Below are 15342 nucleotides of genomic sequence, written 5' to 3' on the forward strand. Positions count from 1 at the left end.
CGAAGGTGTTTAGAGTGGCATGTAGAAATTCTGAATGTGCACAGACGATGTTATCATCAGCATATTGGACTTCTGTAATAGATGTTGTCACCTTGGTTTTGGCTTTCAGTCTGCTGAGGTTAAATAGCTTTCCATCTGTCTGATATTTTGCATATACAATTTTCCAAATGTATATGCAAAATATTAGAGATGTGGGCAAACTTGAGCCCTACCGGCTGCTAGGAATTGTGTGAGTTGAAGTCCAAAACACCCGGAAGGCCCAAGTTTGCCCACGCCTGATTGGTCTCAAAAGCGTGAAAAGTTGGGAAAGCTCTGCTCTATATCTATTCCGCCCCTGCGGTCGCAAGCCCCGCCCCTTTTCTGGCCTTCTCTTTCCGGCGCATGCGTCTTAGCCTTTCCTCTCCCCCACGTGTCTGGGCGATCATGCCGAAAGAGAAGCGGGTGCGAGGGGCCTCCTCGGCGGCCGGGGTGAGCGTGCCTCTGGCCGAGCAGATCCTGCAGGGCGAGGCGGTGAAGCCCAGTCGGCGGGTGAAGCGGAGGGGCAAAGCCGGCCTGCATGGCGGGGGAGCGGGAGGAGAAGAGGAGGAGGAGGAGGAGGAGAAGTACGTGGACGAGCGGCTCTCCCGGAAGATCCTGGAGCAGGCGCGGATCCAGCAGGAGGAGCTGCAGGCCGAGCATGGCCTTTCCGGCAGAGAGGAGCCCAAGAGGAAGACCACCGTCCTGGGTGAGTGGGCAAAAAGCACGTGACATCACATTATTAAGCCCATCCTGGGATTAAACAAACCAAACACCCCGCCATCCTCCAGATGCGATGGACTACAACTGCCATCATCCCCAACTCCTTCAGTACAGCCAAGTAATAAAAATAGGCCTAACTCTGCCTTTCTATCACACTGTGTAACACAATGTTTGTTTCTGGGTTGTAAACGTCATTTCCCAATTGGTTATGTTACAAAACACAGCAAAAGTTTTGTTTAACTGGATTGTTGTGAGTTTTCCGGGCTGTCTGGCCATGTTCCAGAAGCTAGACAAGTGAGGTTTATATATCTGTGGAATGTCCAGAGTGGGAGAAATAACTCTTGTCTGATGGAGGCAAGTGTGAATGTTGTAATCGGTCACCTTGATTAACATTGAATGGGCTTGCAGCTTCAAAGCCTGTAAACTCCACTTGCCTAGTTCCCAACAAATGTCACAATCTCTCAGGATGCCTGCCATAGATGTGGGCGAAATGTGAGGAGAGAATGCTTCTGGAACATGGCCATTACAGCCCGAAACTCACAGCAACCCAGGGCCCTTCCACACAGCCATATAACCCAGAATATCAAGGAAGAAAATCCCACAATATCTATTTTGAACTGGTTTATCTGAGTCCACGCTGCCATATATCCCAGATAATGTGGGATTTTATTCAGCTATGTGGAAGGGGCCCCGGTGATTTTGGCCATGAAAGCCTTCAACAACATTATTTCTTTGATCCCCCCCCCCCCCCCCGGTTACCCGAGAGTTCTGGCTGCTTGAGTTGTGGTTAACTCAGAGTCTACTATATTTTGTCCAAGTAAATGAACTAAGGGTGATATTAACTGTATTTTCATAGCATTGCCATAAGATGTTTCAACCATATACAGTAGACCAGGGATCCTCAAACTAAGGCCCGGGGGCCGGATGCGGCCCTCCAAGGTAATTTACCCGGCCCTTGCTCAGGGTCTACCTAAGTCTGAAATGACTTGAAAGCACACAACAACAACAACAACAATCCTATCTCATCAGCTAAAAGCAGGCACACACTTACCATTGAAATAGTAATAAGTTTATATTTGCTAAAATTGTTCTTCATTATAATTATTGTATTGTTTTTAAGTGTATAGGAATTCATTCGTGTTTTTTTTTTTTCAAATTATAATCCGGCCCTCTAATAGTTTGAGGGACTCTGACCTGGCCCTCTGTTTAAAAAGTTTGAGGACCCCTGCAGTAGACTCTCTGTTAAGTCATGGGATAGATAAATGGCAATTTCTGTAGTTTCTGGTAGCATGGGAGTTGCTATTAAAATTAGATCTAATACTATACAGGTAAAGGTTTCCCCTGACATTGTCTAGTCGTACCCAACTCTGGGAGATGATGCTCATCACCATTTCTAAGCCGAAGACCGTACGCCTCCAAGGTCATGTGTCTTAAGCAGCCGAGGGGGAAAAGGAAGGGGCCTGAGGCTGTTAGGAATTGTGAGAGTTGAAGTCCAAAACACCTGAAGGGCCCAAGTTTACCCATGCGTGGTCAAAGTCAAAGTAAGTGAAGCTAAGGATAACAATGCATTTTCAATGCATGTCCATAACTAGTTCTTCTTTGCAGCTGGAAAAAAACCCTTTTGACCACTATCCCATTGATTACAATAAGAACCTATTCTATACTTTAGGATCCCACTCTGGTATTCTCCAGGTTGGTACAGCTGCCATCGTCCCCAGGAATTCTTCAGATCAGGGGCAATAAGGCAATTGCTTGTTTTGCTAAACATGTAGAGCTAATTTTCACCTGCCTCTTCTAGGCTCCAACTCAAAGGATGGAGGTTCAGATACAGATGACGAGGAATGGCCATCACTGGAGAAAGCTGCAGCCATGGAGAAGGGAGAGTATTGTGAGGAGATGACTGTGAATCCTGAGGATGAAAAAGCCATTGAAATGTTCATGAATAAGAACCCACCACTGAGGTGAGCCCAAAAGGACCAAATCTTGGTTTATGGTTGAAAAATTAGTGGTAGAGGAGCCCTTTTAGGGTTTTTGTTTTGTTTGATTTTGTTCCTGGGATTAAGCGATATGTGGAAAGTTGGTACAAAAGCTGAGAAATTTCCCCTAGTTCCCTCTTGTGTAGTGGTTCTCAACCTGTGTGTCCCCAGATGTTTTGGCCTTCAACTCCCAGAAATCCCAACAGCCGGTAAATTGGCTGAGGTCTCTGAGAGTTGTAGGCCAAAACACTTGGGGACCCACAGGTTGAGAACTACTGCCCTAAATGGTTTGGGTCCAGCTTACCTGTTACTTCTTTTATTATTTTGCCTCACTCCCACTGTTTGTATTATATGCAATTATGAAACAGAATTCCACTGAAGGAATGGGATTACGTTGGTTTTTAATGGACTAATGATGTCAAATTATAAATTGACAGAAAAAGCATCCTCTACAGCTAATTGACTAATATTGATTGGGAGAAAAAACAGATTAATTGTTTACCTGCAAACTTAGAGACTTGAAGCCAGTTGGAATATAATTGACTAGAACATGTGGCTCTCAACCTGTGGGTCCCCAGATGTTTTGGCCTTCAACTCCCAGAAATCCCAATAGCTGGTAAACTGGCTGGGATTTCTGGGAGTTGTAGGCCAAAACACCTGGGGACCCACAGGTTGAGAACCACTGTTCTAGTGTTTATTGATCTTTATAAGAATGGAACAGCTCTCAGATGTATTTTTATGTGTCTTAGTTTTATGTCTCATCAGCACAGCAAAACAGAGTAGCTATTAACCCTCATAAAACACAACCTTTGAAATAACAAATCATGTACAGGCAGCAGAACAACAACAACAATTATTATTGTTGTTGTTGTTATTATGTATTTCTATACCGCCTTTCTCCCATGGGTGAAATGTTTGCTTACACTCTGAAGAAAAGGAGCTAATGTGAGTCATTTAGATGGTGTGCTTAATTAATACTTTTTTGGGTCTATGTACAAGTCGGTTTAAAAAAATCTAGACGTATGAACAGTCAGATAGTTCAAATTTGTGTAGCTCTTATCATATATCAAAGTCCTTGCCCCATTTTATCAGCTGCCAAGTTAAAAAGTAATCCCTCTTAGATGGAGAGGGATCAGGTACAAGTTACCCTTGAGAGTGTTTGCATAATTTCTCTTTTACTCAAAGGAGTTTCATTATGCAAGTGTTTTACCCAATTCACAGGCTTCGTGGTGTCAACAAATTCTTCCTCCAAGGACATGCTTGGTCACTTATGGGCCTGCAGTATGAGGAGACAGTTCCACATAAAGGGCATATGGAGAAAATAGAGAATATGTAGAAACCATGGGTCAACGAGAGTGACTGGTATCGCAAAACCTTCTTATAGTACCTAGACAACTGGATGTCGGGAGGGGAGAGGCTTACTACCAACGAAAAATTACTACTACCACATCAACTCTAGGTTATTAAATATGGTTTTCTGTTGGTGAGCAGATGGCGACTACTGGATAGCATATTTCTGTGTCAGAAACCAGAGCTGGTGTGGTCTCTCCAGTGTAATTTTCTGAATCAACACCCCAAATAACCAAACCAAAAACTGATTTGTAACCCTTTCATTTCTCATGTTGGAGAATGGCCCTTGGCCAAAAAAAAAAGGTTGGGAACCACTTCCTTAGATGCTGAAAGTCATGGGGAAAGAATAAAATTTAGTACAGCACTTGTGATTCAATAATTGTTTGCTGGGTTTTTTTCTTTTAGCCAGCAGATGGTGCTTTAGTTATTATATAAGAAATATCAACTTGGAAAGTTGCACCAGTACATGGAGGGCCAAATCTTGTGGAGAGAAAAGGCTGGATATAAATAAGAATAATAATTTAACCCTTTTTGTGTGGCATTGTTTGCCTATTGCGAAAGAATCATTTTCTCTGTGAATTTGGAGCAAAAGCAGAAGGCATATGTACTGCTTGTAGTTCCTTATTATTTTAGATTTTAAGTTTCTGCCCCACATAACTTGCAAAAAAAGCCAGAAGATTATGTGACAGCTTTAAGCTAATATCCTTATTTAGTAGAGCCGTGGTAGCGTGGCGGGTTAAATTGCTAAGCTGCAGAACTCGCTGATTGGAAGGTTGGCAGTTCGAAACCACAGAAGTGGTGAGCTCTCATTGTTAGTCTCAGCTTCTATCAACCTAGGAGTTTGAAAACATCCAAATGTGAGTATCAATAAGTACCGTTTCGTCAGGAAGGTAACGGCGCTCCATGCAGTCATGTTGGCCACATGACCTAGGTGGCGTCTACAGACAATGCCGGTTCTTTGGCTTAGAAATTGAGATGAGTACCACCCCCCAGAGCCAGACTCGACTAGACTTAATGTCAAGGGGAAACCTTTACCTTATTTAGTATTATAGTATTATAATTCTGCAAACTAAAATTTTATGGTAATGGTCTTCATCATTAAAACATCTTGTTGTATGTTGGCATCCCAAAAGGAAGTTCAAAATATCAAAGAACTATGAGTTTCCTAGCTAGTCCCCAAGAGCAAAACCTTGCAGGAAGACAGTAAAGACATTGCCACTTGCTTTTTTATTGGCATATCAGCAATTTGAATTGGAGAAGGAAAATTACAGTGGAGGCATTTCATAGAAGGAAGAAGAGGACTCCTACCATATTGCTGTCTGATTTACTAATGAGGAGTTAGACTTTGTCTTATTTTGTTTGCTTTCATGTCCCATTAGGCGCACCTTGGCAGACATTATAATGGAGAAAATTACAGAGAAACAGACAGAAGTGGAGACTGTGATGTCAGAAGTATCTGGCCACCCCATGCCACAGCTTAATCCTCGGGTCCTAGAGGTCTACAAGGGTGTCAGAGAAGTAAGAATAATACTTTCATTTGTGCAAATTAGGGTAAACATGCATGTATCATATAGGTACATATACTTACACATCAGAATCGATCTAAAGCCATCTATCATAGAACCAATTACTCATAATGCTTATATGGAGGTCTGGTAATCGGGGGAAGGGTAGCTATTGCTTTGTATCTTCCTAACACTGCATTTTAAGATGATTTGTTATAAATACTTATGACTGTTCATGGATTAGAGTAATTTTTGCTAATGTGTGAGTAATGATGAATGACAGCACTAAATTGTTATTAAAATATTTTAATAAATACATATTGGACTTGAATGCCATGCCTGTTTATTTTTCTTACATAATTAAAAAAAATCTTCCAAAGGTGTTGTCTAAATACAGGAGTGGAAAACTTCCCAAAGCCTTCAAAGTTATCCCAGCATTATCCAACTGGGAGCAGATCCTCTACATCACAGAGCCAGAAACGTGGACAGCGGCTGCCATGTACGAGGCAACAAGGTGGGAACTGTCACATTATTTGTAGCAAAGGCAGACAGTCTGGGTTGCTGTGAGTTTTCCGGGCTTTATGGCCATGTTTCAGAGGCAATCTCTCCTGGAAACAGACCTCTCAACCTCTGAGCATGCCTGCCATAGATGTGGGCGAAATGTCAAGAGAGAATGCTTCTGGAGCATGGCCATACAGCCCGGAAAACTCATAGCAACCCAGTTATTCTGGCCTTGAAAGCCTTCCACAGCACACCAGACAGAGTCTGTTTCTGCAGCCCATAAAATTGGTCCCCAGACCCTCCTGAGTTGCTCATCCCAGCAGTGTTTTGAGCCTTAGTGCAATAAGGCAATAATAGGAAACGCACTCCTCTGACCGGAGCCAGCATGGTGTTTTGAGATGGTTTTAGACAACTGATTTTAATGTAAATATAACTGATTTTAGTGTTTGTGTATATTTATAGTTGTTTTATGTCCCGGCATGGAATGCTTTCCGTATATATGTTGTGCTCCACCCTAGTGATTCCGGCTATGAATAATAGAATCATAGAGTTGGAAGAGATCTCATGGGCCATCCAGTCCAATTCACTGCCAAGAAGCAGGAAAATCACATTCAAAGCACCCCCGACAGATGGCCACCCAACCTCTGTTTAAAACCCTCCAAAGAAGGAGCCTCTCCCACAGTCTGGGGCAGAGAGTTCCACTGCTAAACAGCTCTCACAGATAGGAAGTTCGTCCTCATGTTCAGGTGGACACTCCTTTCCTGTAGTTTGAAGCCACTGTTCTGTGTCCTAGTCAGAGCAAGCTTGCTCCCTCCTCCCTATGACTACCCTCACATATTTATATATGGCCATCATGTCTCTCCTCAGCTTTCTCTTCTTCAGGCTAAACATGCCCAGCTCTTTAAGCCGTTCCTCATAGGGCTTCTTCTCCAGACACTTGATCATTTTATTTGCCCTCTTCTGGCTTAGAGTAAACCTCTCCCTTCAATCACGGTGCCCAGAATTGGACACAGTGTGACTCCAGGTGACATGTAAATAATTAAATGTAATGAATGATTTTTTGCTAAGAATTCCATAATAACCAAAGATGTTTAGGATCTGGCTTTTAATTTGTTTTCTCATTGTTAATGTTATTCATCTCAGAATCTTTGCTTCAAATCTCAAAGAGCGGATGGCCCAGCGGTTCTACAATCTGGTCCTTCTCCCGAGAATCAGGGACGACATTGCTGAATATAAACGGCTCAACTTCCATCTCTATATGGCATTGAAGAAGGCGCTGTTCAAACCTGGAGCCTGGTTCAAAGGTACAGAAGACACTTTACCTCAAGGACAGTAGCTCAGAATGTTAAATTATCTGGGGTTTATTTGATCGTTTCATCACTACATGGTAGGGAGAATATGGAGAACTTTCATTTGGATCAATCCTTACCGTAAGTTTTTCCTCTGAAAATCGTGTAATAAGAGAACAGCACTGTAGTATGCACAAGTAGGACTTATATTGTCACTTTCATCTGAAATATGAAGCATTTGCCTCTGTAGTAACTACTTTCTAATGACTCGTGAAAGACGCATTACAGCGTGCCACAGGATACAGGATAGATAGCTTGGTATGAGAAAACCAGTTAGTCTTTTATCTTTAGAGCATTTTTTATGCCACTCTATTAGACAGAAGGTTCCAAGAGCAGCATATAGAGTCCAAAATGAGAAAGCGCCTGTCTGCAGGCTTGCAGTCTAAAAGGTATATTTTCAAAAAAAAAAAAAAGGGTAAGAGCGGAAAAGCAAACCCAGGCACTTGTTTTTAAGATCCAAATGTTTAGAATGGAACAGAAAGAGGCAAAGAAGAGGAGGAACTAGCTCCTGATGTCTCTATAGAGCAGATAATGTGGCCCTATCTTTCTTAATATGATGACTCTGCTTCAGTCTCTGAATTCAACTTTCTTAGATATGTTTGAGGAATATGGGCCAACAGGATCTCGCCTCCTTTCATTCAAAGCATTGAGGGAGAGGACATTTTCAGTGGCATTTACCCGACCCTGTGGAACACCCTCCCAAAAGAAATTAAATCAGCTTCCTCCCTTTCTTCTTTCAAGAACCAATTAAAAACTTTCCTGTTTAGACAGCCCTTTAGTGAAGAAAACTAAGCTGGAGTGATAAGAAATACTATAATGTTATGAACTGGAACAAAGTGCAATGTGATCTGACAAGGTGCCACAAGAATGTGAATGTATATTATTGTTTTAAACTGCTTATTTTGATGTTTTATACTTACTATTGATTCATATGGATTGTTTACACAATTTTAATATGTTGTTAGCTGCTTTGGGTCCCATGAGGGAGAAAAGCAGGATATAAATAAAGAATTATTATTATTATTATTATTATTATTATTATTATTGCACTCCTTTCAGAGTACTGTATGGAACTGGAAGATTCTGGAATTGTAACCCCAAAACAAACCTTTTTCAATAAACTTTATTTATACCCCTCCACCATCTTCCCAAAGGGACTCAGGGTGGCTCACAGAAGCACTACCAGTACCGAACATAAAATAAACAATACATAAAAATGACTGTAACAGCATAAATTTACTACAGCAAACATGCATAAAATGACACATTATAATTTTTTTTTTAATCATGAAATTCATAAAACGCAGTGATGCCTGCGGATAAAACTGGCAGTCTTAAAATGTATATTCAAGATCTCTCCACCATCTCTCCAACCTTTCTCCAAATGTTGCAATAAAAATCAACTTTGACAAAATATGTCTTTAAATCTATCATATTTTGAGAGGATTGGTTTTAAATTGTAGAGTACAGTGGAATTGAATTTTAAGTAAACAATAACAAAAACCAAGAAGAGGTTATATGAGCTGGAAACAGATGGATTCACTCATCCCTAGGTACTTTCCTGTGCTTCTTACTTCATCCGATGAATGTTCTGTCAGCCATTTTTCATACTGGAAATGATTATGGCTGGAAACACCTGGGAGAGACAAGTAGATGCAGGACAAACTTAGTGCCCTTCAGCCCAAGTCACCTTTTTACTTTTAAGCACAAACACACTGCATCCAGACACACACACCTTGCTCCAAACATTCTTGAGAGGCAGATTTGCACTTAAAGTAGTTTGATCTTGCATGTAGGCAAGTCTACAGCAGGTCTCTTAATGATAAAGTGTCTATTATGTGTTGTCAAGTCAGCTTCAACGCATATGATCTTATGAATATGAAACCACCAAGAAACTTTACCAAACTATTGTTAAGATCTTATACGTTTAGGAGAATGGCTTTTTTACTGCATAATTATAACCACACTGTGGTGCTGTGGTACTGTATAGGCTGCAGCACTGTTATACCTACCTGCATTCCATGACACTTAAGCTCACCAGTTGGTCATTCAATGCAATTCTGAAGGTGGAATTATTTTTAAAAAGAAATAACCTCTTGTACTTTTGATCTTATGTTTTGATGTATAGTGTTAGAGAAATGTATATAGTTTTTTCTCCTTCCTCCAAGGTATCCTTCTCCCCTTGTGTGAGTCGGGAACATGCACGCTGCGGGAAGCCATCATAGTGGGCAGCATTCTTGCCAAGTGCTCTATCCCTGTCCTTCATTCTGGGTAAGGAGAACTAGGTTAATCTGTTAATTGAAGGCTAATAATTTTAAAATAAGAATGGGTGTGTGTTCATGTCATTCTCTCTTGTATTCTTATCCCATTGAAGATCAGATAGTAACCTTGCTTAAAAATTTTCTTTGATGCCTTGTGGAAAGAGTTCCCATTTGTGTATCTGACAGTGTTCTTTAGTACGTGACCCCCATCCCCCGGTGGTGCAGCAGGTTAAACCACTGAGCTGCTAAACTTGCTGACTGAAAGGTCAGCGTTTTGAATCCAGGGAGCGGGGTGAGCTCCTGCTGTTCACCCCAACTTCTGCCAACCTAGCAATTCGAAAACATGCAAATATGAGATCAATAGTTACCGCTTCTATGAGAAGGTAATGACGCTCCATGCAGTCATGCGGGCCACATGATCATGGACACCTCTGTGGACAACGCCGGCTCTTCAGCTTAAAAATGGAAATGAGGACTGCCTCCTAGAGCCAGACATGACTAAACTTAATGTCAAGGGAAACCTTTACTTTTAGTAGGTGGGCTGAGATCAAAGTGTGAATACAAAAAATGGCCCTCTCAGGAGTACTGGCTACCTTTTCTTAAGTTGTCTTTGCCAAGCCCTTTGATTATGCTTTTCCTACACGGCAGGGGGTTGGACTAAATGGTCTATGTGGTCTCTTCCAACACTATTATTCTATGATCAATGCCGGGAATGCCAATCCAGCCCAAGATCCATCTCCTGATGAAAGAGATGGGACACTATTGTGTTGGCAGGTGGGAGTTGAACTTGTTCCTGCTTATCTTCCCTGTGCTGGAAATACAAGTGGGAAGCTAAGGGCATTTTTCCAGCACTTTAATGTATTCATGTTTGCACTTGTGGTGAGGCATGGAATGTTTGCCTCTATATTTTTTATTTGTTGGAATCTGCCCTGACTCCGCTTTGGGAGATAGGGCAGAATACAAATAATAATAATAATAATAATAATAATAATAATAATAATTTATTATTATTAAGAACTGCCTGAATTGCTCCCTATTTCATTCTTCTGTCTCGTTCTTCATAAGGAGGGGCATTGCATGATACAAACTCATAGGAGAACCTAATTTGTCTTCTCCCACTCCTACAGGGCCGCAATGCTAAAGATTGCTGAGATGGAGTACAGCGGTGCCAACAGCATCTTCCTCCGCTTGCTCATTGACAAGAAGTATGCCTTGCCTTTCCGAGTGGTGGATGCCCTGGTCTTTCACTTCTTAGCCTTCCGGACAGACAAGCGTACCTTGCCTGTCCTGTGGCATCAGTGTCTCCTGACCTTTGCTCAGCGGTACAAAGAGGATCTTTCTTCAGAGCAGAAGGAAGCCCTTTTGGAGTTGCTCAAGTCTCACAGCCACCCCCAGATCTCTCCAGAGATCCGCAGAGAACTTGTGAATTCCAAGTGTCGGGACACGGAGGGAATGCAGCCCATGGCAGTGGAGTGAATCAAGGATGGGAACACAAACTCTGTGTATTGGACACTGCAGATGCTGCGGTTTTGTTTGGGCTGGAACTTGTTAAGTCAAAGGCATCCACTGGAGAATGCATATTGTTAATAAACAGCAGTGGAATAAACTAGGATGGAGAGAGTGAATAAATATGAGGCAGTCTGGAAAATATATGGAAGATTCACTTTTTAGAATCTTGGTATTTTTACTCAGGAGCTTGGAAGTAATACATTAAAAATGAACACCATTACTTACAATCCATTATTCGGAAGGGTGATGATGATACAACCTTGTTGTTTTTAAATAATAAGTAAAATAACGGTAGAATTTTGCTTGCTTGTCTTGTAACCTTTCTGGAGGTTTCATTTGGTGATTTTTGGGGCAATTTTGGGGGATTGGTAAAGTGCATTTAAAAATGAATGAACAAATGTTAAAATAACACTGGATAGTGTGTTAACCTTTAGAAAGTAATGCATCATCCTGGGTACTTCAAGAAATCTTTTCACAAAAGAGATATACACAAGATACGTATATTTTAGGATGAGATTCTACTTTCTAACTTAGAGGCCGCATGGCGGGCCGAAGCAGGGCGGGCTGGGAGGGAGGGGGTTCTGCCCAAGTCTCCTCCCTGTCTTTTCCTCCCCTTCCTGTTCTCTTTCAGAGACGGAAAGTGAAGGAAAGATGGGAAACTTTTAGATGGTGAGAGAGGAGGGCCGTATCTGGCCCCCGGACCTGGGTTTGCCCATACCTGTTCTAAAGGAGTATTCCCCATGTCTAAAAGCAATTGCTGTGAGAGCGTTCCTATCCACTAAGGAGGTCTTATGAATTGGCTTTGCCCATATGTGCTGTAAACCGACCTGGGTCCCTCGTCGAGGTTGAGGTTGAGAAGGCCGGTATAGAAAAGCTCTAAATAAATAAATAAATGGGAATTGGTAAAATTGCCCTGCCTGCAGAAGGCCTCCTACAGCCTCCACAGTAAGGACCTTGATCACAGCTCTGGTGCCCCATGTCATTCAATTTTGATCCAGTTCCTTGCCATTCCTTTGAGTGTCCTGTGCTTCATTCTTTTGATTAAAATGGGTTATCAATTGTGGCTCTTCTTCTGCATTTCCCAAGTGAAGAAAAAAATCTGTTATTTTTGCCTGTGAAATGCAAAGTATCTCGGCTGCAGGTCTCTTGTCATCACCCCCCCCCCCCATTTTTTTCATGTGTTACAATTACTCTTCTTTAGTCTGAGAAATTTTAAAAACAAATAATTACTTGGCCTATCATCAGATTAAACTAAGATTTCTTTCATCTAAGATGCTTACACATATTGGCCTATGAATCCAAACAGTGTATTGTCGAAGACTCACAATCTCTGAGGATGCTTGCCATAGATGCAGGCGCAACGTCAGGAGAGAATGCCTCTAGAACATGGTCAAATAGCCCGAAAAAACCTACAACAACCCAATCCAAACAGTCTTTTTAAGGGGAGAGGAACTGCAGGCAACATCTTAGAAAATAGATTCCACAAAGCTTGCTTTGTATGCAATGAAAATAATAGCTAATCAAGATTGTGAAGAATAGTTTTAACTTATGAAATAACAAAAATGGCTGTAATCTTAAGAGTCTCTTGGACAGCTGCCTGAGGCTTGTAGGATGTTGCATGCTTTCACTTGAAACTAAAGCAAGAGATCTCCCCCCACCCCCCAAACTTATCTCTGATACCAAAACTTCCATTAGATTGTTATCCTCATGCTTGTCCCCTGGTGAGAGCAATGGAGAAAAATAGTAACTTACATGGACCAGAATTTTGGATCTACTAGATGAAAAGCTGTCAGTAATACTAAAAACTAGGTATTTTTGGTAACAGAAATGTGAGTCAAGTACTGAAAGGGTTAAATGGATGCAGTGACTCAGGGCCCTTCCACACAGCCCTATATCACAGAATATCACAGCCGAAAAAACCACATTTATCTGCTTTGAACGGGAATCTGCTTTGAGTGTGGACTAAAATAACCCAGTTCAAAGCAGATACTGTGGGATTTTCTGCCTTGATATTCTGGGATATAGGGCTGTGTGGAAGGGCCCTATGTCCACACTGCCATATGTTCCAGTTTAAAGCAGATAATGTAGGGTTTATTCAGCTGTGTGGAAAGGGCCTGTGAGAGAGATCGCCTCAGTGAGAGAATAGGCCTCATTTTTAGTAGGCCCAAGTGTGAGGTAGGCCTCGGTATGAGAAGGCCTTGTGTGTGAAGCTCCAGTGCGAAGGCTGAACTTTATTTATGTTATGGAAACCTTCGTGTAAATAGCGCAACCATATTAGTTTACTACAAAGAAAAGTCTCTTGTGGAAGAGATAACATTGGTCTGTGTGTTTTTGTCCTTTTTATCATTTTGGGCTACTGGTGCTGGGTCACGCTGCTACTAATAAGTTACTCTGCTGTACATTTATGAGGAGGGTCTTTTGTTATTAAGCCCACTCACCCAACAAAAGCTTTGTCTTCCAAATCATGGCTTAAGAATAAGAGGAACTAGGCCAGCTAGGCATCACTCGGACATGGCATATTTTGATGTTGGCGTCATCTGGCCCTTCCCCCAACCCTCAAGCAATGCCCAGTCTATGTTGCCACCATTAAGAAAGCAAACTATTTTTCTCTCTGCTTTTCCCTCTCCTTTCTTTTTGCTACAGTGCGTTATAAATCAAGCTACAATTTAAGCCACAAGAATGTTGAGTTTGCATTACATAATGTTAAGGCTTCCAACATTTTGCTTTCTAGAAACAGCTGGCAATGGCAGCCTGTGCTGTTTCTAGAAATTGCTTCTTCCCATGGCGTACTTTCCTCCTCCTGGAAGCCTTCAGTCTGTTAACCTTGATCAACAAGAATGTGAGGCCGCCAAAGGGGAATCCTTGATCATTGGCTCGGAGTCAACAAGTCAGTGCTTCCTCTGTGCTGTTGAAGCCCTAGAGAAGCATTAACACATTTTGTACTTGGGGATCCTCCTGCTCTCCTTATTCACCATCCAGAACCCGTCGTTCTCATGTGAATGACAGGCCCCCTTTAGTGATGTGCCTACAGCAGTTGGGAGAGGAAGAGTAATGTGTCTGAGCAGGTTTTAGCTCCTGGGAAGATTTGGTTGAGTGGCTCCTCAAGAGTGCCATGTTTGTTCACGCTGGGAGATGTCCCCGAAGACACACACTTGCTAGAGCACAGATTATTAACAATTTGCACATCTCCCATCTTTCTAACTTGGCAGAAATTAGTCGATCCAGTCACAGGCAAAAGCTGTTAGCTCCATGCTGAGTGGTAAATTACCCTGCTGAAACAGCCTGGAGCACTAAAGTGGATGGAGATCTCGCTTGCTGGTGCTGCCTAATAGCAAGCTGCTAAAACAGAGGTTCAAAGCAGAAAGGAGTAAAATCAAGCCAACAGTAGGCCAGTATATGTGAAGGATTGGCTTTGAACAGACTGATTCAACATGTTGGGTCAGTGTCTGTGTCTCTTGTAATCCTGGCCTCCCATCTGTACTGTGTCCATCATAATCCTATTAGAAAGCAGCAGTCGTGTGGTTCAACCATTCTAGCAAACATAACAAGGACCATGCTAAATCAGGCAGAAAGCTTGTCTGGTCCAGCACTCTATTCACACAGTTGCCAACCAAGTCGCCCATGGAAAGCTCACCAGTGGGACATGATGGCAAGTGCACCTTTCATCTTATAATCTTAAGTAATTGATATTACCGTATAAGATACACTTCTGGTAAGACTAGTAAGTCTACAGTCATATTATTGGGTGCCTTCAAGTCATTTCCAATTTATGGCAACTCTAAAGTAAACGATTCCTTGGCCAGATTTGTTCAAAGGGGTTTACCATTCATTGCCTTCCTCTGAGGCTTCAGGAGTGTGACTTGCAAAGGTAGGTTTCAATTTTTGTGTGTGTCAGGAGCTACTTGAGAGACAGCAAGTCACTTTTAGTGTGAGAGAATTGGCCATTTGCAAGGACGTTGCCCAGGGGACGCCAAGATGTTTTACCATCCTGTGGGAGGCTTCTCTCATGACCCTGCCTGGGAAGCTTCAGTTGATATATGGGAGCTCACCTCACTCCCCAGATTCGAACCACCAACCTTTTGGTCAGCAGTCTTGCCAGCACAAGGGTTTAATCCAGTAGGTTTCCCTGGTCTCCCAGAAGCCAATGCTCACC

The 15342-nt window shown here is 42.2% G+C and overlaps 1 protein-coding gene across 1 annotated transcript; it reads left to right on the forward strand.

Moving 5' to 3' along the window:
* The first annotated feature begins 373 nt into the window (after positions 1-373).
* On the forward strand, positions 374-11491 carry LOC132773670 (bystin). The gene is made up of 7 exons (XM_067468021.1): positions 374-724; positions 2537-2699; positions 5444-5582; positions 5950-6083; positions 7214-7374; positions 9588-9690; positions 10808-11491. The coding sequence occupies exons 1-7, from the start codon at positions 382-384 to the stop codon at positions 11154-11156; spliced, it is 1392 nt and encodes a 463-aa protein (XP_067324122.1). The 5' UTR covers positions 374-381; the 3' UTR covers positions 11157-11491.
* Positions 11492-15342: the final 3851 nt, after the last annotated feature.

Source organism: Anolis sagrei, chromosome 4 (genome assembly GCF_037176765.1).
Source record: "Anolis sagrei isolate rAnoSag1 chromosome 4, rAnoSag1.mat, whole genome shotgun sequence".
Taxonomy (NCBI): domain Eukaryota; kingdom Metazoa; phylum Chordata; class Lepidosauria; order Squamata; family Dactyloidae; genus Anolis; species Anolis sagrei.